General features: G+C 40.4%; 1 protein-coding gene across 1 annotated transcript in view; it reads left to right on the forward strand.

Annotated features, from left to right (window-relative positions):
• Nucleotides 1–26,422, forward strand: part of NKAIN3 (sodium/potassium transporting ATPase interacting 3) — a 332,467-nt gene that overhangs the window by 296,230 nt on the left and 9,815 nt on the right. The window contains exon 5 of the mRNA XM_061599855.1: nt 11,372–11,479. Coding sequence (XP_061455839.1) covers nt 11,372–11,443 — 72 coding nt within the window. The 3' untranslated portion in view covers nt 11,444–11,479. The remainder of the gene's footprint in view (nt 1–11,371; nt 11,480–26,422) is intronic.

A 26,422-nucleotide genomic window follows, 5' to 3' on the forward strand; every position in this document is an offset into this window, starting at 1 on the left:
GAGTCACTCAAGAGGCCAAAGGGTTGATAGGTCTAGATTCTGGAGCCACATAGTGCTGTTATAAGTTTAAAATTTTCCTAGAGTTTGGCCAGTTGTGACTTACTGCAGCAACTGTAAGGGGGCACCGAGGGCCTATAAACTTTGCAGTTGTGAGGTAGAACTTTGCATATAGATTTTGGACTGCCCAAGCAATTCTTTGGCTGCAGGCTTTTATTTCAGACGAATATGACAAATATTACAGTGTAACCTTGGAAATTATAGCATAAACTCAGAGCGTTCACATCCTGCTCTTTTTACTGGTAAGAGGCAGGTATCAGCCCCCCCATGGAAAAAGTTCATTAAGTTAATTGGGTCAACATGACATCCCTAGACAGAGGAGTAAACCCATTGTATTAAAAATCAATGTGTCTGTTAAAGAGCTTGAGGCAATGATGGGTCATATCAACTAGACCATGTAATACAACTCATCGTCTTCTAATCTCAGATTACAGTTATCTAGGTAGAAGCCTAGGTAGAAGCCTTTAAGTTCTTTCTAACTTGAGTTTTTCAGGTTAGTATACTTTCAGGCACTAAATAAATGATCAGTCCAAAGCATGGTATCAGGCAGACCAAAGGCAGATATTAGCAAAAAAATATATAATATTCTACATAATATGTAGAAAGTAAAACACACTCCAAAACTCTGTTCAGCAGCACTGCATTATCAGTGCTTCTCCACTAGTACATACAGCAAGATTGTGCCCAGCAGTCAACATTTTTTAAATGACTGGTTACAGAGTAAGGTATGCAATTTTTTAAAATGTTATTACTGTTATTACAAAAGATGTTAGACAATTATTTATGGACGGTCTGTTGCAGGAGTCGCCTCTGCCCATCTTTATGGGATTCTCCTCATTCAGCAAGGTCCTCTGAGCCCTAGGAAAGACTTTTTAGGGAGGCTGGTAGAAGAGAAGGGGCAGGGAAGTCATCATCCACCAGTTCCTTCCTGTGCACCATTCTCTGGATCCAACCCAACTTACTTTTGCTAAGTTGCCTTAGCAACATCAATTGGCATTGAAAGGTAGGTGATACATGTGAGAAGATAAATATTGCTTGCAAACACATGCTAGGTTAGCCTTTTCCCATATTCAGAAATAAATGCAGAAGTGACATGGGAAAGGTAACAGGCATGTTTGTGTTCAAGAGAAGGTGTACATTTGAACAAATTCTGGAAGCTGGTTAGAAAACATGGTTGCTGTGATATAATAACCATTGGGAGGGCATCCTGGGGCCATATGATCAACTGGATCCCCCTTTTCAGTGCTGGAGTCAGAGCTCTATGCTGGATCTTCTCTCCTTCCCAGCTGCTCCTGGATCCCCTGATGCCTTGTCACAGCCATCATTGGAACTCCGACATAAATAGTGCCAAAAGGAGGGGGGATGTCAGGGGAGGATCAAGAACCAGCTTGGATCCAAAGCCATCCCAGTTCCTTGACCCACCCCCAAACTGGGAAGACACACTCAGGAGAGTCCAAAATTTCTTCCATTTTTTCTAGTGAGAGGAAAAACACAAAAAGAAATTTAAAAAATGAATAACCTGGAAGTGTATGAATAACACAGAGTGCCTCTGCCCTCACGTCTGCCCTGCTAGCTCAAGCCCAGAACTATGTAGGCACTGATGGCTGGTGGCTCCATGTCAGTGGAATCTGCTCTAGGTTTTAGTCTGAACTTTCAAGGAGCTGTCCAAGGTGCTTCATCTGAAGGTGAACCACTTTCAGATTTTGCCCAGCCCCCTTTGGGTTTCAGCCTTGATGTCTTATTTGAGGAACAAAATGAATGCTCCCCTTCCAACAGTACTTTTGTGTCTTAAAACATCTTTATGCATGTCTGTCTTCAAAAGTAACATGTAAAGCAGTTCCCAGCTGCAGCAAGTTCTCCATCAAATTATTGTACAGTGTCTGGTAAATAAAATCCAGGGTCTTATACAAGCCTGAGGATTCCTTCTGAGCAGCAGAGTGAAGAAACGCAGCACCCAGCACTAAATGAACACATTTATATGGGTACTTCTAGAGAGAGATTTTCTCAAGAGGATTGAGCTTTGCCCTATGAATTCCAATAAACTTAGTATTTGAGGAGAGTGAAGAAGGAGTTATTCACCTGGAAGAGGTGGGAGGGGGAGACAGGGAGACCAGCTGCCAGAAATGGAATGGAGGGAGCACAACATATATGTTGGCACCTTCTTAGATATGGTGCTGAAAGAATGTGTTGCGGAGATTGTGGCCTAAAAAAGGAAACAATGAACATTTCACGTTGTTAAATTAATTCCTCTTAATATGGTGCTGACAGTAGCACAGTGGGAGAAAAGCCTGGCTGGGAGTCCAGTCTGTGAGTTCAAATCCCCACTCGTGTCCCCTGTGTGTAAAGGGCCAGCTATAGATCACTCCCACAGGGAGTGGCTCAGGGGTTACGTGCCCTGCCACATGTGCAGCCGTGGGCAAGCTGCATAGTCCCAAGGAGCCCAGTTGCCCCTCGGCTGGCAGTTGCAGACAAGGAAGGGGCTGGCTTGTGCAGCTGTGGTAAGCTGAGCAGGCCCTCGCCAGCTGGGGAGGCCTAGCCTCAGAGGGAGGCAATAGTAAACCCTCTCTGAATACCACTTACCATGAAAACCATAGGGTAGCCATAAGTCTGGATCAACTTGAAGGCGGTCCATTTCCATTTTCAGTATGGTGCTCATGGGTAGCCAGTATGTTGGACTACAACTCTCATCATCCCTTACTATTGTCCATGCTGGTTGGGGCTGATGGGGATTGCAGTCCAACAACACCTGAAGAGTTCCACGTTGGATATCTCTGAGCTACAGGACATTGCTTGAACAACAGACGGTGTTAATTCACCACTTCTCTGAGTCTGTTGTTCTAAATCAACCAAATGGTTGATTATCAGTTTTGGGTGGGTGGTGGTATATTTGGGGTACATCTTTAGGAGTGGAAGGAATGGAAGATCACATTCTGGGATGGGTGGCGTCATATCTTTAGCTGTAAAGACTCATACAGATTCCTTAAAATCTCACTGTTAGCTATTGCAGTCAAACTTTATTCAGCTCCAAGATGATCTAAAAAATTATCCATGGATAATTAGGTGCACCTAGTTTTCTTTTTGTTATCAGTACAAGCTACACTCTGCCAGTTGAGCTGGGCAAATTGCCAGCAGAGGGTAGTTTCATTAAGATGTTGAGAAACCAAGCCGTGCACACCAATCATCCCACAGCAAATTGGTGATTAACCTAACAGTTAGATGGACTTTTGTGAGTGCAGCCTTATTAATTAAGCATCAGTTGGGTTAATCAAGATACCAAAACCAATTTGTAGGAATAAATGTTTTATTGCCATGTCCATTAATAAAGCAAAAGGAAATATCTTAATGAATTCCTTCGTAGTAATGTTCAGACTGTGGATACCAGTATCTGGAAAAAAATTTTTTTTTAATATCTACATTTGTAGGATTTAACATTTGCCATTGGGTAGGAGGTCATTCAATATGCACAAATTGCTCGATTTTCAGCCATGCATTTAATTACTGGTGTAATTAAATTTCTTCAGTTCTAATTCTAATTTCTTCAGCTAACTATTTGTGGACATTGTGAACAACTCTTATCAGGGTTTCTTTCTGGTAAATTGGGAATCTGAGCCTATAGTGGCAGGAGGGACAGCACTTTCTTCTGAACATTAAGTGACTAGTTCAGCAGATGAAACCTGTCTGTAGATCTTCTCAGCTGATGATCCACACAGAGGCGTTTTATAAAACCAAAAAAGGGTCCTGTGGCACCTTAAAGTCTAATGCATGTATTATGGCATAACCTTTCATGGACTAGAGTCCCCTTCATCAGATGTATAAAGTGTTATCCTGAGTTAAACAAGGTTTGGGGGGGGTGAGGCCAGAGGGAGATGAAATACAGAAAGTACAGACACTGGTCATTAATTACATTACAATATTAACAGCTGGCATTCATAAAATAGTTGTTGTTCATGCAGACATCCTGGCATTGTTATGGTAATTAAGCTAATTAACACAAAAAGTGCGATATATCCCCTTTGTCCTGGTGATAGTGTTGAATCCCCTGAGCAGTGATGCAGTGTTTTCATATTGCAGTCTCCCTTTGAAGTTCCTTTGTACAAAGATGGCCTCTTTAAGGTCAGTTGCAGAATGTCCTGTGAGGTTGAAATGTATTTTGCAGTAAGTGGTATCTCAGCACATGTGCATGATACAAAATACATTTATGTGGAATCATACTATGTAACAATATAGCTTGCATAATCTTTCTTACTTGGAGGTGTTTTTCATAATGTATGAAGCAGCCATCATCATTGTTGTTATTATTACATGTATATACCACCATTTCTTCATGGAGCTCAAGGTGCCGTACAAACATGGTCATCCCCCTCCCGATTTTATCCTCACGACAACCCTGTCAGGTAGGTTAGATTGAGGGACGGTGACTGGCCCGAGGTCACCCAGTCAGCTTCATGGCTGAGTGGGGATTTGAAGCCTAGTCTCCCATGATCCAATCCAACACTCTAACCACTACACCACACTGGTTATGTTCACATTAATGGTGTTGGGTGCTAGTGAAGAGGGGCAGAGGCAGTAGTGTCCACCTGGCAGCAGCTCTGCACTCAAGGGGAAGGGATGAGGTGAGGCAGTTGTGGTGAGGTCTGGGTAGCTTGAGTTTTGTGCTGGTGACCTCAAGAGTGTGCGCACACCTGTGGGGCCATTGCCACTCCAGAGCTCCCTAGACTTGGCTTCTACCACCTTGCACCACTCCATCCCAATGACTGCAGCACCATTGCCACTGGGAGGACACTACTGCTACTGCCTCCAATCCCACCGCCCCCCCTTCAAGTCACTGATGAATGGTGGTGAACCTTAGTGCCCAACATATGCCTATGCAGCTACAGAATACATTTAGATGCATCATACTTGTCAAAGACTCCACCAGAGCCATTGTGCTGTGATCTTAAAACATTCCCAAGGCTGTAAAACTACTAAAAACATCAGTTCATGTTGATCTCTATGGGGAAAAAATCCTCTGTGAATTGGTTGCTAGTGTTATGGATTAACCTTCATATGGTTCTGCAGGATGTGCAATAGTTGTATCATGGGAATGGACAGTTTGGCTGGAAATATGGAACTTAAGTGCAGAAATAAAATCAAGATCTACAACATAGGTTTTCAAATCTTAGCAGCTATCAAAGAAGTATGTTGTAATTAAAAATGATCCAGCATTAAGCCATGTTATGTCTCAGTGTCTCAGACACACATTTCATAATAATATTTTGCATAAGGCTTTTTACAACTTCCTGCTGCAATTCTCTTACAAGTTTCAGCCAGATCCAGAGCTGATCCTTGGGGTAGCTTATTGGCTGTTTCAGGCCAGTTTATATCTATCATTGTGGCATGACGACCTCTTTTGCAAGTTAATGCTCCATGCCACATCAATAATATCTGCAACTGACAACTTCAAAAGTTTAATGACTTTGGTTTGGGAATTTTCTACAGCCAAGACCCACATGCAAAGAAAAAACACAGTTCATAAAAGGATCCTTTTATCAAATAGGTCAAAGTAATTATTTAGTAGCATAAAGCAAACAGAACTTTCATATCCATTGCTCTGAGAATATGGAAATTACTTGAGGCACTAAATACTTGTTTAATGCTTCTTTGTACTGACTCATTGTCCTCCAAGTTGAGAACAGTATTATCTCAGGGAAAATATATTTTTTCCGACAAATCTTGGCATACCTACAAAGAAAGTGGTGATCTTAGACATTTGTGGTAGTGTTTCCAGATAGAAATGTATTGGAGAAAGATGATTCTGAAATACACAGATATGAAATTCTTATCTAATATTCCTGGCTTTCTGTTTGGTCTACAAACATGAAGAAATCTAGCAGACATTATTTTTTGGTTGACAATTTATTTATTAACTGTAGTCAGGATTGTATTTACCACAAAGTGAAAAAAAGGAAGGTCACTTACTTTTGACCTTTATCTAAAAAAATATGTTTTAAAGTTGAATAAATGTACTATTTTATTGGTGGAAGGTAACCCACAAAAGTTAGTATTAAATAACTAAAATTGCAAGAGTACTTACTGTACATTCAGATGTCATGTTACTTCTACTTTCTAAAAGCATATATGTTAAGCAAGAACAATTTTCTTTAAACCTGTAAAATAAAATAAAATTCCCTTCCAACTCTTTTATGGATCAGTGCTCTTAAATTTCATTAATTTCAATGGACTATATGACTTCAAATGTGTATTTTAGTCTGAGTCCTATTCCCAATGGGACTTACTTCCAAGCAGACATGTATAGGAATGTGCTGTTAGAACCTAAGTGTTTGGATTGGAGTTAATGATATACAGCTGATACCTTACAACAAATGCTGCAATATCTCCTTCCTCAGGAAGGGTTTCCTCTCAGATTCATATTGTGTGTGATGGTGTTTTGTTTTGTTTTGTTTTAAGATTCATTTTGGAAAGATGAGATAAGTATCTTTTTATTTGTTTGTTTGCTTATATATTTATATTTTAGATGATTGATTTTATCTATATCCCAGTCTTCAACAAATTCCCAGAGTTTAACAAAAAGTTAAAATTACAGTAAAAGAAATCATAACAAAAATCCTGTATGAAGCACCAGGAAAGACAGAAGGGGTGGTATCTAAGCCATACTCAGAGTAGATCCACTGAAATAAGTGAACTTAAATTCAAACCTAAAGTTCATTGATTCAAGAGGCAGCAGGACAGCCACCTGCCAGGTATGCTTTAACTTGGATTCCTGCATTGAACAGGGGGATTGCCTTATAGGACCTTCCAACTCCACTGTTCTATTATTCTATTATTTTATTGGCTTGCTCTGAATGTGACTCAGGCTATAATATTAACTCTACTTACCTGGGAGTAAGCCTTACTGAATACAATAGGAATTACTTCTGAGTAGGCATGGTTAGGATTGTGCTGTCAGCAGTCTTGTGAAATAATTCCATTGCACAATCGGAGAATTCTCTGGCCTTTGGTGTATTTATTCATCACAAAACACAGATCCAGGGCAATATACTCTAACAGGTTTTGTTTGTCCAGAGACAAGGTTTCTTTTATTGGCTGTGGCTAAGGAAACATTTTGTCATTGTTGGAAGACAAATGATTAGATTCCCTAAGCTCTTGTGCTTCCTCTCCTGAAGCAGTCTGACACCGGCTGAATAAGGTTAAGAGAGATTTATAGAATACCACCTTATTCAAAATATTGTCACAATGTGTCTGGTATATTCCTTATGATTTTGAAAGTATTTTAGTTAGTTTACAATGTCTGAGGGTAAGAATGTTCTGGAGCTGAATGATATCACACGCCTTTGATGGCTGAAACAATGGGTTTTACAAAGCTGTTATGTATAGCATAAACAATGTTAAATACTTTTCAAAATCAAGAACCTGCTAGGTAGATCTTTGATTCCATGCACCCCCTGCAGGTGTGAGGGCTAGAAATTTCTTAGTTCAAAATGGAAGCTGAAGTTCACAGAAAACCAAGGGTTGCCCCAGATTCCAAATCAAACACCCATCAAAAATAATGTAGGAAAACTAGAGAAAGTCACTGTGCATACATCCCATTAAAATCAATGAGACTTAATCAGTGCTCTTAAATTCCATTAATTTCAGTGGACTTTCAGTGTGCAAAGCTTTATCTGGCTTTCAGTTATTGTTTTGAAGTTGATGTCATTCTTGAAAGTTCTGTAACATGGACATCTGAAACCCAAATGCGTGTCCACTCCGCACGAGACGTAAACACACCCCAAGAGCATAGTGGAAGCTTTTCTGGAATTTAAACCTGCACGCTGCTTTAAATATGTGATCCTACCCTTAATAACCCAAGAAAACACACATGAAAGATAAAATAAAAGTTGGTTTATTGAAAAAGGAAAAATATAACATTAGATTTACAGTTAAATATGTGCAGCAGCTAGCTAATACAATCACACACTAGAATTATAAGAATATAAAGACATTCTACACCAAGGTAGTGAGCACATAGACTCGCACCAAAGAAACAAGAAAAAGAGAGAAGAAAATAGTGAAGGAATATTCCTTTCCTGAAGACTGTCAAGACACAAAGTCAGGAACAAGATTTCCGTACCTGGCAAGAGTTAAGCTTTCCCTTCTGCAATAACCAGCAATCAGACACAGAAGATTTCACCCTTCTTTGGCCTGAGCACACAGGGAGTGATGTTCCTAGAGAACAATGTGTCCAGGAAACCATTGGAGTCAGAGTGTACTGATTAGAACCTGGCAAAACCTTTACCTTAAATGTATTTTCAGACTGCATAGGTTTGCATGTAAACTGAGAGGGTACAGGTGAGTGATCTAGTGACATGAAAGGATTTCCTTTGGACTATTTGCCTTACCTAGGAGAAGTTAAAGAATTTACCTGCTGTATTCTGTGCCATGTATGAGCATAAATTCCTGTTTCTGGAAGGAACTTATATCCTATGTGTGTGTTACATTAACCATACATTGGGTTGAGGATCATTGTTAAGTTAAAGGGATTGTTCCTGAGGTAAATCTTCAGTTTGGCACCTTCCTTATTATTTACTAACTTGTAAACATGTGTTTTCCTGAGGTCAGCAAGCCAGTTCTGGACATCCTGAAGTTGAGGTCATTGTGAGGGCTGTATCACAGAGTTCACTTTAGCTAAGCTTCTATGCCTTGATCCATTAATATGAACCAAAAAATAAACCCCCCAAAATGTGCATACCCCTTTACAGTGCCCACAGTACTATGCTGGTTTAGGGTTGCCACATCAGTAGCATCCCAAATCCTGAGTTTACAGGGATGGGCCCTAGAGATGTCACGGGTGAGCCCTAGTGATGTCATTAAGCATGATATGTTAAGCTTCAACCACAGTTGCTTGGAGCATACTATTCAAACCAAAATTTCTACAATTGGAAATTAAGATAGAAATCTTAGCTAAATGAAGGTGTTCCCAAGTCAAGTTGAAGCGACAGGCTCATTCCTTCTCACCTGTTTAGGGAGCCTGGGTAGGGAACATTTAATCTAGCCTACTGGCTTTTGGCAAGAAAGGTTTAAGTGCCCCCAGGCCAGGCCAGTCACCAGAAGGCCATTATAGGAGGAAAGGAGCCTAGTGTTGTGGAGATGTTAGATGGGAACACTCAGTAAAGATGGATGCCCCTGAAGGCTGCAATTCTAAATGCACTTACTAAGGGACTAAGCCCCATAGAACTCAACAGGACTTATTTTTTAGTAGATATGGTTAGGATTGTGCTGTTGGGAAGGCTTGACAGGACAGATCCCACCATGCATTTAAAGCACATTCAACATATGTTTGAAGCACATGAATCCCACCACAGAATCATGGGAACTGTAGTTTATTAAGGGTGATGAGAACTATAACTGTGAGGAGGAAACTATACTTCCCAGGATTCTTTGGGGGACATCATGCACTTTAAATACGAGTTGGATGTGCTTTAAATGTATTGTGTGGATCTGCATTACTTCATACACTTTGCCTGCATATAAATCATTTTAATTAACTTTTAAAATGGAAATCAGCTACAAAGTTTACTTGGTGACCATGGGCTACTCACCATCTCTCAGCCTAATCTGCCCCTCCAGGTGAAAACAACAGGAAGGAACCATGACCACTCCAAGCAAGAAGAGCACTCTTAAAATATAGAGGAAGTACTCATGTGCAACCATAGTGTGAAATCAGTACATATTGAGACATAGTATGAACAAATATTTATATAAGCATGAATGTCAAAGATGTTTATTATTTACACATCTATAAAGCTGTTTATAGTGCAATCCTATGCTTGTTTACTCAGAAGCAAGTCCCAGTGCATTCAATGGGGCTTACTCAAAAGAGGAAGTGTGCACAGGACTGCAACCTCAAGTGATAAGGAACGTCACTCACCCAACCCAAAATTCAGAATCATGCCACTTTAAGCTATTTTGCAACTTGTTTTATGGTTATTGGCTTTATTTCTTGTTGTGAGCTGTCTTGGTTTCCATCCCTACCTCACAGGGTTGGTGGAAAGATTCCATATACACACGCACTGGAGATATAAAAATACATACATCCCATGTAATAGTTTATTGTCAAAACCAGTTGGTCATTGCAGAACTTCTTTAAAAAAAAATCAGTTTCCTACTAAATAAAAGCAGCTACCTTTGGGTGTAGGGAGGATAATAAATTCTAATTCTAATAATAATTCTAAGTAAGCCCTGCCTATTTGCATAAAAAGGATTGGAGGGGGAGAGAAAGATTTACAACACAATCCTTTGTTATGTCCACTCAAAGTCCCATTGATTTTACAGCACAATTTTAACCATGTCTACTCAAAAGTAAGTCATAGTGAATTCAATGGGGTTTACTTCCAGGTATTAGCATTGCAGCTTTACTCCCAGAAAAGTGAGTATAGGATTAAAGCTTCATATCGGGAAGGTTTTCAAAACAAGTTATGAATTAAACAAGTAAAGTGCCCTCTTCCAACAGCCCAGGAAAATCTAAACTTGTTTGTCTCCTCATAATTAGAAAAGTATAACACATTGTAATGGCATCATTAGCTGCAGCATGTACACTTTTTCAAATTTCTGTTCAAAAATTATTTGAAAGATAAAATGTATAATATGCTATTTTTGCAAGTAACCTGCATGTACACATTTATCATAATAATTAAAATTGTTTACTGTGTATACCTACCAAGATCCTGTTGTGATCTTCAGTTCTAGATTTCCTGGTATATTATTGTACAAAGGCAATATTGCTGCTGCTGAAAGTTATACACTCACTCAACTTCTGATGTGCAGACAAACAGGAAAAGGAAACTGTTTTCAGGATTTGCAGTGGGTTCTAGTTATTGCCTGGAGGTCAGCAAATCTCTCGTCAATCACAACCCCAACTTCACTTATTGGCTAACAACCTGAAAGGGCAGAGATTAGAGCAGCCAACTTCTAACAGGAGTTGTGGGGGTGGGTGGGTGACATTTTGATGTATATCTCTTAAACCAGACCACCTAGAAATTTAATTTTATAAAAAGGAAAACTAAGAGTCCAGAGATTGGGGTAACTCACTAGGAGACCCAGAGAAGACCCCCCAAAACCAGAGTCTGTGGGCAAAACCTGGAGACCTGGCAACCCTACGCTGGTTGCATGTATGAGTTCAATACTGTGTTAACAATGCATTTTTTTTAAGAAAAAACAAGATAATTTAAATTTAAGTAAATAAAACTTTTGAACTGTATCCTTGGCACTTACATGCAAGTATTTACTGTGTGTTGTGTGACTAACTGGTTCCTCCCCCCTTATTGTTTTCCCACAGTTGATTGGTTTTGTTTACGCCTGTTACGTGATCAGCATTTTCATGGAGGAAGAGGACAGCTGTAAGTACTGATACACATCTACCCATCTCTGGAGCTACAATCCTGGGGTGAGATTTAGTATTACACTATAGCCAACTGTATGGAACTGGAGGCATATATTTGCAAAATTGCACAGGTGGCTCTGTCCCAAATTAATCAATTTCCTTTAGGCAATATACCGGTGGAGAATTTTTATTTTGTCCTGTGGGATCTTTGCTGGGGGTCCTTTAAGTAATTTAAGACACAGGCTTAAAGCAAAAAAGTAGGCCTTTATTCTTGACAAGCATATGCAGGGTCAGTCCTCCAGAAAATTCTGGAGAGGACTGCAATAAGGAACAGTATGCACAGATCTTTTATACAGTATTGAATACACATGTGACATTAGTTTACCAATCACATAAGTTCCTTCCCACATAACATCACAGTTCTTCCCTCTTACAATATTTCTACCCAACCAGATAACTTTATTTAAATGAATACATGTATATTCATATTTTTGCAGATACCTCCCATCCTATTGTCTTGTCTTCCCAGATTGATATCCTCAATCTATCCTACTGTCTATTTGACCTGGGTTACCGCTATTCTCCTGTCTTACGTTACTAATGATTTTGTACCATACATTCCATTCAATCATGAGTCCTGATCAGCCAAGCTGGCCAGGAACATCTCTAGGACATTGCAACATGTTCTTTTAAGTGATACTATGATGCAAGGCCAAGTTTGGTTCTCCTTATAGTGACTGGAAGTTTCTATATGAAATTCCACTTATAACTACCCTGCTATAGAGAAAATGTTATTTTTAAATCACCATATTATAGCTGAAAGCCACACAGTACAAAGAGTGATTAGGGAACACAGTAAAGAAAAGGGGTAATTCTGAGCCAGCCACTCTCCATCAAACACAGAGGGATGAAGAAGGCAGCCCACCTCAGAATACCTCTCACCTCGAGAACACACTTATTATATTTATGAAGTAAAATTATACACGTCATGTTATTGTAAAAATCAGTATCAAGCTCAAATTTTATCTCCTTTCTACCTTGATTCTGTTATGAAGATTTCCCTTAGATGAGGCCATTGCTCTGCAGCATACGAGACCAGAAATCTCTTTTCCAAGATCAAATAGTAAAAAATATATTAATCAAAAGATTGTACACATTTTCCTTAGGACAAAATACTCATTAAAGGTAATCACTCATAGTGAGGTGAGCGTGACCCTTGCCTGCTAACCAGGTTTTCAGTCACAGGATTCTAGGATTTTATGATCCTCTGGATATATTTCTTAATTTTATATATCTATATAAAGGCAAACATAAACAAAAGGATACATAAATTCTCCATAATCTTAACCCCTCATTTTTACCATGGGAAGATCTAACCAGCCCTCTTCAACACTAGTTACTTTTTCCCTACATGCATGCTTGCTCATCAACAATATATAATTAATCATACACATAGGCCTCCTTGTCATGGGTTGGGCCAGGGCTGGTTCCAAAGGGTGGCCAGGTTGGGCACTGGCCCGAGGGCCCCGCAGCTCTAGGAGCCCCTAGGGACCCCCTGAGGGGCCCTCCACTACCACAATCCCACGGATCGCAAGACAAGCTTCCGAGCCGCCCGCCATCCCCTGCACTTCACCTACCTTTCTCTGCTGTTCGCGCAGGGTTGCCATCAATAAAGATGGCGGCCGAGGTTTCCGTAAGGGACTGAAGCCTCTGCCGCCATCTTGGTTGATGACAGCAATGCGCACGCTGCATGCCATCAACCAAGATGGTGGCAAAGGCTTCAGTCCCTTACGGAAACCTCGGCCGCCATCTTTATTGATGGCAACCCTGCGTGAACAGCAGAGAAAGGTAGGTGAAGCACTGGGGATGACGGGGGATGGCGGGCGGTTTGGAAGCTCGTCTTGCGATCCGCAGGATCGCAGAAAGGAAGCAGAGGGGCCCGGGGTAGGCTAATGCCCAAGGGCCCCCGCATTCCTGGAGCCGGCCCTGGGTTGGGCAGTGCAAGCTGAATTCCTTTTCTGTGATCAGAGAGCCTGTGGCCTTCTTTGTTTGATTCCTTAGCTCCTTGTGATTTTATTATATAAACCTATACCTTTTTATATCAATGTTTATATTTATGAATATATAAGAAGAAAAATCCATTTTCTTCTCCATCAATACATCAGCAGGTTCAAGCACTTGCATGTGTTTTGTCAAGCTGTACAAAATCAACATTCTCCAAAGATGTATCTACATTATTTTGCAAAAATGTATCTACATGTTCACTGACATTTAACATGCCACCTTGACTGACCATGATAAACTGATATTGGGAAAGCTATATTTTCCATTACAGTAATAGTTTCCCATAATGCAATTTAACCCTGACATGAGTGGGGTTCAGATGACACCCACATACATTGAAAGACCATGTGAGGGGGTTTCATGGGCTATTCCTGACCTGCCTGTGTATGCTGTGGCCACACATGCACTGGTCGCACATTCAGCCCTCATGTGAAGCATAGAGCCTCTTCACATACTGTTCAAATGCATAGATGCTGAAAGGTGTGTCTACCGTCTGTGTTACTGATGGAGGGTAGGACTCATGATTGTGGCCCCACAACTGTCATCATGTCTCTTTTTCCAAGTATATCTGTAGGTGTCTGAATCCTTCCCCCCCCAACCCATCTGCTTACCACCCTCCATTTCCCTTCCCACTTTCCTGCAGTTTTTGAGGCACATTTTATTGTTCCTGAAAAGTTCAAGCACAGGAGAGATGATACCAGAGTTAATATAATATTAAGGAACAAAAACAATTCTCACATCCATAAGATCCAATTTCCTCATGATTGTAACAATTCTTTGAAAAGAAGGTTCTGACATCCTTACCATATATAGCACTGTTCTAACTATTTTATGGGTCAGCCTGATCCTAAGGAAAGGATGTTTTTTGCTCTTTGTCCATCTTATGCCTCTAAGCTACACTAGCATCTAATTATTAGGACAAATGAGTCACTGCCCCACCAAGCTCATTCTACCTTCAGCCAGCCCTCACCTGCCTGCGTTCTTATTTAAAAGCAGTCTGGGAGAGATAGCACTGCTTATCAGCTTCCTCTTCCCTAGTCTCAGCATTCCCCTTGTAGAACTCAGTAGGGAAGAGGGTGGAGACAAAACTGGAATCAGTTGGCTCTGCCTGTCATTGGCTCTGGCTTCATCTACTGTTGGTCCCTCTGCCTTCCACCCTACCATTCCGAATGGGCACCAGCCACCACTGAGTATCTATAATAGCTTAATATTTCTCTAAATATGAGAGATGGGCAGCTTCTTCTGCTTTGGAAACCATCAAAATTATAAAGGTTTACTGCATAGTTCCAGCGTCCAGTTAGCCCACACTCATTGCCCTTTAAGACTGTTCTTAATGAAATGTTCCTGCCTTATTCAGCTCACCAAAATTCTTGGTCTGAAACCTGTCAGGAAGGCTTAAAAATTAATAAAAGCCACCTCTTTCATTGCCATGGAAGGCTTAAATGGATATGGCTGAGGATCAGCCAATGATCACATTCAAAAGGGCAATAAACTAATGAAGGAATGATCTTTAAAGCTGTTGTTCTTCTACCTTTTATCTCACATGGGGACATCTTTCATTATCCCTTTCAAAGATCTGTGTATACAAACACAAATCACTACCTTATAAGAAATCATAGTTCAGTGGTCACAACACAGATATGATGTCCCAGGTTCATTTCCCATCATTTTCCATTCATGAATCTCAAGTAGTAACATTCAGAAAAACCTCTGTGAGAAATCCTGAAGAACAGTACACATCTGTTTTCTTCAACCGAGCAATTAGCAGACTCTTTTTTTCACTTGGTTGAAGGATTAACTCCCCCAGCACTACGGTCCTAAGCTGAAGTGGGTCTTCTGTACAGCTGCTATTTGCTTAAATTTGCTAAGCTTCCTAAAGATATGAACAATCCAACTGGTTCTCCAGTGTTTCATCTAATTTGTACACACACACACTTTAAAATAGCAGTCATCAGAAAGAGAGATGGTCCAGATAATAAAGACTCAGGGATATGGAGATTAATCTTTTTCTCTAGACTATGGAATGCCCACCCCTGTGAGATAAAATCAGCCCCATCTCTTCCCATTTTTAGATGGCTGCTGAAGACCCGTCTTTTTATTAAAGCATTTGGTTAAATTTTTACCCTTTCATATTGATGCTTTTAAGGATTTTCAGGATTTTATGGATTTGTGTATGTATGGTTCTTTGTATGTTTTTGTATTTTTAAATTTCTATATGGTTTTACGTGTGCATTGTATTTTTAAATGTATGTAATCCACTTGGGGACCCACATTCCAAGCGAGAGGTGTAGAACACCTCATTATTATGCAAAATACAGTATTTTGTTTTTGTTATTTTCCCCACACCCTTTTCCCTACTGGAAATTATCCCCCACTCCACAAGTTTCTGTTTGCCCAAACATGCTATTGCATGACATGCCAAGGTTTAAGTGGCTTTTTGCTAGCAGCACCAATAAGCTCCATGAAATCACCTTGCAGAAGGACCTATCAGGGGAGGCATATGTGGATTGAAGGGAAGGAGAAGTGAAAGGCTGGAAATAATATATTTCCTTTCTCTGCCCACTATCCTCACAAGTGAATGGTTTGTACGTGTGTATGTGTGCATGCATGCATGGATGCATTCATGAGAAAGAATGTGTGCTATTACAAAAAACTGAAGAACTGCTTCCAGATTCTTGACCTTACTAGCTGGTCTTCTGGCAAAGCTAGTTCCCATAGTTAGTGTTCTCACATTACCTTTGCGCATATTTTTGAAAGTGGAAAAATGCATCAGTCCAAGTGTAAAAATTATGATAGCTCAAAAGGATAATAATGAAAAACATGTTAAAGAAGTATTTCAGGAACAGTCTTAATACTTTTCATCTCTCAGCCTAATGAAAAAATATTTATTTTAATTCCTTTCATTTGTCAGTCCTTCATTTGTACCTGTGTTAGCCTTAATCTGCACTATATAAAAAGTGAAATTTGCATTCAGAACAAATGAAAAGCAAACTCAAAAGGTGGTTCCCTTGATAAATTGCATAGCAGTCTGAATCTCAGTAAAAATGTAATATAAACACATTATTAGTCTTTACACACACTGTCATACACAAAAAGTGTGTGCATGTGGGGCCACTGAAAACTTTATTGAAACAATAGGACATTAATAGGTAACTATTTGTATATGTGCAGCTTGAAGTACATGTGGCATTTTAATGCACTTGAGTTGAAAGGCATAGGCAAAACAATAAACAGATATAATGTGGCTTCTCAATGTAAAGATAATATTTTTTTAGGCCCTAAAAGCAGTGAAACCAAAAATATTTTTCTGATGTCTAGGAAGTAAAGTCACAGTTCCTAAATTCATTACACATTGTAACATATATCAAGCTATTATTTAAAGTTAATATATTCTAGAAGCCCTCATATTATTCTTTGCCAGTTCTTGAAGGGGACTGTTGCATAATAACAGAATCTCCTGACTCCCACAGAGAAATAGCCAGCTGGTATTGCTAGCAATGATATTAATTAACACATAATACATTACTGCCCTTCCTCTAAAGCTGTTAATATTTGACTGCAGTGAATGAAATATAATACAGAATTTGCACATGAACACTCACCATCTGTTGCTAACATCCTAAATACTGTGAGATTTATTTTAACTGTTGCATTCAATATTTAGTGTTAGGTAGTATGCACAGTATCTCTGAATAACTTTTAATTAATAAAAGCATTTTCATAAATCTGTTTATAGATTAGATCCAGGCTACGGTAGGCATGTTTTACCACCACTGAAGGCAATAGGGCTTACGTTAGTGACTAACTTGTTTCATTGATTTCAGTGGGATTAAAGTCTGGATCCAACCTATTGTCCTTATTAACAGTGCTGCACTAGAACCTACCCTGATTTCTTTGGCTAGATGGTTTTGAAGTAAACAGCATAGTAGTACTAAAAAAGAGTTTCCCCAATAATAAACACTGGCCACTTCTATACCAGCTGTGTACTTTGTATTTGCCGTGTCCCAGAACTAAGTTTTAGGCATGCATTCAAACAACATTGTGCTGGAGTGGAAAATGCCCTGGTCCATCCCCCCTCTCCATATTATGCGGATGTTTCCGCAAAAAAAAATCTGTTAAGTATCGTAAAGACAGGTATGATCACACAAACTGGCTGTTTCCAGCCTAATTCAAAATGACACTATTCAGTATTTGAAGGTAGTGCTTTTCTCACGTGTGACATTTTGAGGGGGGCGTTATTCCTTCATGCCTCTTCTGTTCCATTTTATTTCTGGGAGCAGCCATTGTAAGTTGCCTTAGACATTATATCAATTACTTGGGAAATCTGTGCTTAGGCTATATTGCAATTGATTTAATTATACCTATAATCAAAATGTTTATGAATAACGATTTCTAGTAAACTGTGGAGCATGTACAGTTGAATAATGTTTATTCATATTAGCACATGTTATCAAGACACAGTTCAAGAGTACATCTGTGGATGCAATTCCTCTTCACTTGAGGATAAGTGATTAAGGGTAGAGACACACTATTATGCCAGTTCCAGTGCATCTCCACCTCTCTTTTCTGAAAACGGGAGCACACGACACTAGTCAAACCCTGCCCTTTTTTTTACTGTAAATCCTGGTAGGATCAGCTTGAGTGCATTTTTTAAAATTGTTTTAAAGTAATTTCCCATCTGATCAGCAGATCATCCTGTTCCCCCTCCAAGTGTGGCAAATGGAACCGCTTTGGGGTAGGCAACTAGTGTGTTCACAGCCAAATACTCTGAATGTGGGAAAGATTCATATTGGATTAGATTTAGACTTTGCCTTCCACAAATGGAAAAGCTCCTTTTGATCCAACAGAGAGATCCCACTGACAGAGGGCAGTTGACTTTGCTGATTTCCTCCCTCAGTCCCCACTACCACCTCCCACACAGTTCTGGGGGGAGGTGTCTCCAAGCCCTCTGAAACAATTGGGGATTGGAGGTTGCAGGGGGAAGGGTCACCTCCCTTGTCCATTAGCCAACAGAAATATCCCCTAATCAGAACTGTGCTCAGGGAATGTTCCCACATGCAGGAACTCCCATTGGGATCTTTTAAAAGTCAGATATCCGAAGCTTCTATTTTATAATCTGATATCCTATACTGAGTTTAACCACCAGTTGTATCCACCCAGTATTGTCTGTTCCAACTGGCAGTGGCTGTCCAAATCCTGCTACCCAGACAGACTAGGAATTGGATCTGGCACCTTCTGTATGAGAGCTAGTATGGTGTTATGGTTAGGGTATTGGACTAGGACTTGGGGGAACAGGGTTCAAATCCTCACTCAGCCATGAAACTCACTGGATGACTTTGGGACAGTCACTACCTCTCAGCCTAACCTACCTCATGGGGTTGCTGTTTTGAGGATAAAATGAGAAAGAGGATAACTATGTATGGCACCTTGAGCTCTTTTGAGGAAAGGTGGGATATAAATGTAATAAATAAAAGGAAAGGCATATGTTCTGTACCACTGGATGCATTCCATCAATCTCTGTTTTCTGGTTCCAGTCATAGACTGTTGCAATTTTGTCTCTTTTCTCTTTTTTGGGGGGAGGGATACTTTTTTTTAAAAAAGTGACTACAGTTGAGGTTCAGATTACAGCTCTTTCCATTGCGTATCTAGAACAGAGGCGACTAACCAAATTTTCAGATGATACAAAATTGAGAAGGTAGCTAATACTCTGGAAGACAGAAACATTCAGAGTGATCTTGATAGGCTAGAACGTTGGACTGAAAGCAACAGAATGAAATTTAAAAGGGATAAGTGCAAAGTCCTGCGCCTAGGAAAAAGAAATCCAATGCATAGTTATAAGATGGGAGATACTTGGCTCAGCAATACTGCATGTGAGAAGGATCTTGGAATTGTTGTTGATCACAAGCTGAATATGAACCAACAGTGTAATATGGCTGCAAAAAAGGGCAAATGCTATTATCGGCTCCATTAACAGAAGTATAGTTTCCAAATCACATGAGGTACTAGTTTCTCTCTGTTTGGCCCTGGTTAGGCCTCATCTTAAGTACTGTATCCAGTTCTAGACACTGCCGTTTAAGATGGATGCAGACAACCTGGAACAGGTTCAGAGGAAGACAGCAAGAATGATCAGGGGACTGGAACAAAGCCCTATGAGGAGAGGCTGAAAAAACTGGGAATGTTTAGCCTTGAGAAGAGAAGACCAAGGGGAGATATGATAGTACTCTTCTAATACTTGAAAGGTTGTTACACAGAAGAGAGCCAGGATCTCTTCTCGATCATCCCAGAGTGCAGGACACAGAATAATGGGCTCAAGTTATAGGAAGCCAGATTTCGACTGAACATCAGAAAAAACTTCCTAACTGTTAGAGCAATATGACAATGGAACCTAGGGAGATGGTGGGCTCTCCAACACTGGAGGTATTCAAGAAGCAGCTGGAAATCCACCTGTCGGGTATGCATTAACTTAAATTACTGCATGGAGCAGAGGGTTGGAAGGGGCCTATAAGACCAAGATGGCAGCAGAGGTGTCACCGCATCAGCATGCATGCATGCCACCACCTAAAATGGCAGAGGGGGATTGTTGACACCCCTGCTGCCATCTTGGGTGATGGCAGGCATGCCTGTGACACAGTGACACAACAGGGAACATAACCGGGTTATCAAAATGCACACATGTATACATTGGGGGCATAGCCGTCTGCTGCCCAGGGGCCCGTAGCAGTCTGGCACCAGCCTGGGGCTTCCCATAGGTATCTGGTTGGCCATTATGAGAACAGAATGCTGGACTAGATGGGCCACTGGCCTGATCCAGCAAATTCTTTTTACGTTCTTAGACGTTGTTAGATTACAACAGGCTGGGGATGCTGGCCATTGGAGTGCAATGGCATCTGGAGGGCCAGAGGTTTCCCCTGTTTTGTTCCAGAAATTAAACCTTTTGGTGCAAGGTAGGAGTAGATGCATACTGTCTATTTAAATATGCACAGATGAACATGAAAATGCCACCTAGTGTGCATAGCCTGCCAATCTACATTCTGCAGCTGATGAGTTTCAATTTGAAATGTTGATATATTATAGGAACTTTTTGCTTTTCTAGCAGATTTTCAACGAAAAGAACAAACACATTTCATAACACTAGCATAACATTTTGCACTACCTGCAAAATGTTGGAAGATAGGTGCTGCCCCCTCTATCCTGGGTATGCCACAAGTGAATCCCATGTTTGGATGACATGTTAATGTCTGACTTGTGTATAGACTTGAGTGTATATCTTTTCCACCTTGCAGTTTTAATTACAGGAGTGATTTTCATTCAGAAAGCCCTAAACAACGTGTTATCCTTAATGTGTAGTATGCAAGCTTTTCTTTAGTTTCTCTCTCTCCCCTCCCTGCAATCAGGATGAATTCCCCCCCCGTCTCTCTCTCTCTCTCTCTCTCTCTCTCTCTCTCTCTCACACACACACACACACACACACAGAGAGAGAGAGAGAGAGAGAGAGAGAGAGGAGGCTTAGAAAAAGTTGCCCATTGGTGTAAACTGCACAGGGAAGGAGATGCTTTTCATCCTGATTGAGGCTAGGTAGGAAAAGATAAATCTCTATGTGTCCCATTGTATTGATAAAAACATGAGGACTCTCCTCACCTGTAATTAACTAATGAAAATCAGGAGACATAGTTGCATGCTGTGCATTAAGTGTAACCATGTTGTTTGGCCCAAACAATTTTGTGGCACCTTAAAGACTAAGATGTCTTAAGACTCTGCTGTTTTTGCTTCAAGAGACTGGCATGGCTACGCCTCAGTAAAATTCCCATGCATATGAAAATTACCTTGTTGGCAAGAGTGTGGCAGGTGGAGCATGCCGTACTTGTGAAGCTGGTCAAGCCATTTAGCATGAAGACCCAGGCCACTGGATCATTTCCCACTCCCCAGACATTTGTACTGCCATCAATCTAAAGAGGTCTCATTATGTTAAGTGTCACTTTTTCTTCCTACAATTTCTATGCTTCACTTTCAATCATCAGTTGTCAATATTAGAAGCATTTTTCCCCATCTTGGAGGTGGAAGCAGAAGGGACAGAAGCAAGGACAATAAAAAAAATTAAAATAGAGGCATCATTTCAAAATGATGCTTGGGGTGGATAGGTTTCTACATAATGCAGTAAGCACAATGCATTTTGGTATATATCACGTTGTCATGTTCTGCTGATCGCTGGGCAGCATATTGTATCGTTTAATCGATTTCTCTACCTCGAGCCTCCTTTTTAAGACTTTGCCTACCTTGGCTTTCCCCACACAAGACCTCCATCTTAACAGCTGCATTGCCTGTATTATGGCAGCCTTGGTGGAGAGGTAATTATTGTATATATTATGAGGCAATGTGTGGTGCAGAATAGATTATAGACTTAATTAATCAGGCCCTACACCTTATGTGCCCTGCCCATAAATTAACTTAATTATATACTGGTGAATAGTCTTGGGTTTCAGTTTAGATAAATCTCCTCAATGATATTTTACATGTCTGTTTGTTTTGTTTAAGAGTGAATTAGTTTGCCTTTCGCAGCATATTAGCATGCAGGGCTTGGTTTTTCTCTTGGGCTTTTCTCTGTATAGGACACAACTGCAAAAGAGAATATCAGCTTTTGTTTCATTTGAGGCACGTGGAGTGGGAGTGTGTGGGAGGAGAGAAAGTACCTGAATATTTGTTTGTGGGGCGGGGTTGTTTCATATAGAATTGGCCTGATAGCTTGCCATGATTTGATTAGAGTGGCTTTTTTATATATAAAATGCTACCAGTTATTTGCACTTACAGCTACACAGGATGATGCTTCATCAGATATGATAGCTTGATGTGGTGTCTGTGGCTTTCCTTTTGTGCCTTAGGAGTTTTAAAGGTGACAGGTCCTTGTGCTGTCTCAAATCTCAGTCTAAATGCCACTGAAAGTGAGACAAGTTGCTACTGAATTTCAATGAGAACACAAGGCAATTTCTGTTGGGAAAGCCTTGTGTATATGTGCGTGTGTGGAAAGTGGAAAGCAACATTACAAAAAACAAGGGGTTTTGTTTTTTTTAAAAAAAGGATGAATCTATTCTGTCCTGGAAACACTCTGTGAATGCATTTTATGAAAAGCTCTAGATTTTAGGAAAGGAGACAGTTTTTTGGAGAGGAGCACTTCCTGTTGGACAAACCCAGAAAAGTAATTTTCTTTTAATTAGTCAAAGGTATCACTCTTCAACTCAGTTTTCAGCACACTGCTATCCTGTTATTTACCTTGGCTGAACCAACATCTAGCAACTGCACAGGCAACCACTATTCATGTCGGTGTGCATTCATGAATGCTACATCATCATTAGTTTAGTGTATCTACAGTGAAGGTAAGACCAAGAGTTGTTTCTCACCTTCTGTTTCCTCTTCTTCTATCTCCTCCTCCTCCAGTATTCATTTACCTCTCCTATTGAACTCAGTTAGACTTACTTTTGAATAAACATTACAGGATTGCACTGTAAGTAATATAAGTTGTTACAAGTGGTCGCTTTTTATTATTTGTGGTTATTCTGGGAGAGACAGTGAGGCGGTTTGGCTCCCAGCTGGCTGGAATTAAGCCCAGGTAGACTTAATATCCTCCTCTTCGGATGCACACCTTAACACGGTGAGGTGGTTTGAGAGTGTCGAAGAAGCTGAGAGCAATGCAGAATGGTCAAAGCTGAGACACCAGACTAAGATGCATCCAGACTCAGAGGAAGGCAATGGCAAACCACTTCTGAATACCTCTTACCATGAAAACCCTATGAACAGACCATCCCAAATGCAACACAAGATAGTGCTGGAAGATGAGACCCCCAGGTCAGATGGCACTCATTGAGCTGCTGGGGAAGAACAACGGACAAGTACGAGTAGCGCTGCGACTAATGACGCAGTTGGGCAAAGCCGAAGGGAAGCCCAGGGACTGAAGCACACATATGGAAAAGGAGAGTCCAGAGTTGTACAATGTACACAATAGGAACATGGAATGTGAGAAGCATGAACCAGGGAAAGTTAGAAATAGTCAAGCAAGAAATGGAACATATTATTACAATACTTGGTGTGAGTGAATTAAAATGGATGGGTATCGGACCCTTTCAGTCAGGCAACTACAAAATATTTTATGCAGAAAATGAGAAATTAAGAAGAAACGGGGTTGCTTTAATAGTGAGACGTGATGTAGCAAAAGCAATTAGGAGCTAAAATTCAAGGTCTAAGCAAGTGATATCAATGAGACTTAAATAAAATAAAATAAAAGGAAGATGGAAGCAATAACTGAAGAACGCTATAAAAGAAATGCAAGGATGACAGAGTCATTCATGGAGGAACAGTATGATGAAGAACCAGAAATTTTAGAATGTGAGGTGAAAGCTGCTCTTAAAATACTTGGAAGAAACAAATCACCAGGAACAGATGGCATACCAATAGAGTTGCTACAAGTTACTGAGGTGGAATCTGTCCAAATTTTGACAAACATTTGTCAACAAATATGGAAAACTAAACAATGGCCCACAGACTGGAAGCACTCGATATACATCCCAATTCCAAAGAAAGGGGATCCCAGGGAATGCAGTAATTATCGAACTATTGCCTTAATATCCCATGCAAGTAAAATAATAATAATTAATTTCTACAACAAAGGCTGTTACCATATATGGAACAGATGTCCAAGCTGGATTTAGAAAGGGAAGAGGCACCAGAGATCATATTGCAAACATATGTTGGATAATGGAAAGGACTAAGCAATTTCAGAAGAAAATCACCCTGTGTTTTATAGATTACGGCAAAGTCTTTGATTGTGTAGATCACGAAAAACTATGGAGGGTAAAAGAAATGAGGGTGCGACAGCATCTGATTGTGGATGCACAACCTATACTGTGGACAAGAGGCTACTATAAGGACAGAATAAGGAGAAACCGATTGGTTCCCAGTTGAAAAGGGTGTGAGACGGGTGAATTTTATCACCCTATTTGTTTAGTCTATATGCAGAACATATCATATGGAAAACAGGATTGGACCAAGATGAAGGAGGTGTGAAAATTGGAGGGAGAAATATCAATAATTTAAGATATGCAAACGATAACATCCTACTAGCAGAAAATAATAATGATCAAAATGAATGCTGATGAAAGTTAGCGAGGAAAGCACAAAAGCAGGACTACAGCTGAACATCAAGAAGACTAAAGTAATGACAACAGAACACTTATGTAACTTCAAGGTTGATAATGAGGACATTGAACTTGTCAAGGATTATCAATACGCTGGTAGAGTCATTAACCAAAATGGAGACAATAGTCAAGAAATCAGAAGGCTAGGACTGGGAAGGCAGCTATGAGAGTACTGGAAAAGATTCTCAAATGCAAAGATGTATCACTGAACACCAGAGTCAGGATCATTCAGACCATGGTATTCCCGATCTCTGTGTATGGATGTGAAAGCTGGACAGTGAAAAAAGTGAATAAGAGAAAAACAGACATTTGAAATGTGGTGTTAGAGGAGAGCTTTGCAGATACCATGGACTATGAAAAAGACAAATAATTGGGTGTTAGAACAAATTAAACCAGAACTATCACTAGCAGCTAAAATGATGAAACTGAGGTTATCATACTTTGGACACATAATGAGAAGACATGATTCATTAAAAAAGACAATAATGCTGGGGAAAACGGAAGGGAGTAGAAAAAGAGGAAACGAGATGGATTAGAAGATCTGAACAGGGTGGTTTACAACAGATGCTACTGGAGGTCACTGATTCATAGAGTCGCCATAAGTTATAATCGACTTGAAGGCACATAACACACACACACAGACACAGAGACTTAATATTGGTGGGTGTCAGAGAGCAGAGGCATAGAAGAAGCAGGAGGTGCGCTTCCTCATTATAAGCTGCAGAGACCGCTGGGTAGGAAAGAGAGGAGTAGGACGACTTTCAGAATAGAGGAAGACTGCGTAGGAAACAAAGTAGCAGCAAAACCACTGAAGTAAGGAGATTCTAGGAACCAATAATTGGTCTGTTGAAGGGGGTGGGGTGGGATAGGTTGTCCTCAGCTGCCACCCCCACTCCCATGAGGAGAGACCAAGAGCAGCTCTAAGCTGTGTCCTCCAACATAAGAGGGGACTGAGAACACTTTGTTGTCTTACGAAGAACACCATGTTCTTGTTGTTTTGTTAAATGACGTGTGTCACATCTTTATATTGTAAATGGCTCTCCAAGTGGCTAATAAGCACTACAGTTAAAATCATGTAGGCATCAATAAATGTAGATAAAACAGCAGCCTAGCTGACAAAACACCATCGCTTGTTAATCTCAAGAAGCTGGGCAAAGAGGCCAGACTCCACCTGGCATCAAAGACACAGGCTGCTTTCATGTGAGATGTTTACAGCAGAATCACTGCCCTTCTTTCTTTCGCATTTCATGGGGGGTTCAGGTGACACAGTCCTCCTCCCTTGTCAGTTGACCCACTACCCATCCGTATGCTTCTAATGCTCATCTATATTTTTCTAACATGTAAAAGGAGACTTTTAGTCCTAGCTATCATCCTTACAGATATTTTCAAGAGGGATAGGATATAGCAGGAAACTACAAGCTGTACCACCCACCTGTTCCTTTTATGGTCTTCCTCCTCCCTTCCAAAAGAGGAGTAGGAGTAGGAGAAGTTGCTGGTTTGGGACATTAGGGAAAGGGGCAAAGAGGACTCACTGCCAACTGTTGCTTATTCCTACATTGTTTTATTGCTTCCTTTGGTACCAATTTCCCGCAGCATTACCTTCGCTATTTAAGGTGACGTAGATAGTTTTCCACCACATTGTATTGTGCCAGCCATTGTGAATCCTGCACAGCCACAAAGCAGCTGTCATTGGAAGATAAATAATCTTTTACAGGCGGTAGTGGCTAAAACTACTAGTTTCTCCAGCAACCAGCAGTGA

Source organism: Rhineura floridana, chromosome 1 (genome assembly GCF_030035675.1).
Source record: "Rhineura floridana isolate rRhiFlo1 chromosome 1, rRhiFlo1.hap2, whole genome shotgun sequence".
Classification (NCBI taxonomy): domain Eukaryota; kingdom Metazoa; phylum Chordata; class Lepidosauria; order Squamata; family Rhineuridae; genus Rhineura; species Rhineura floridana.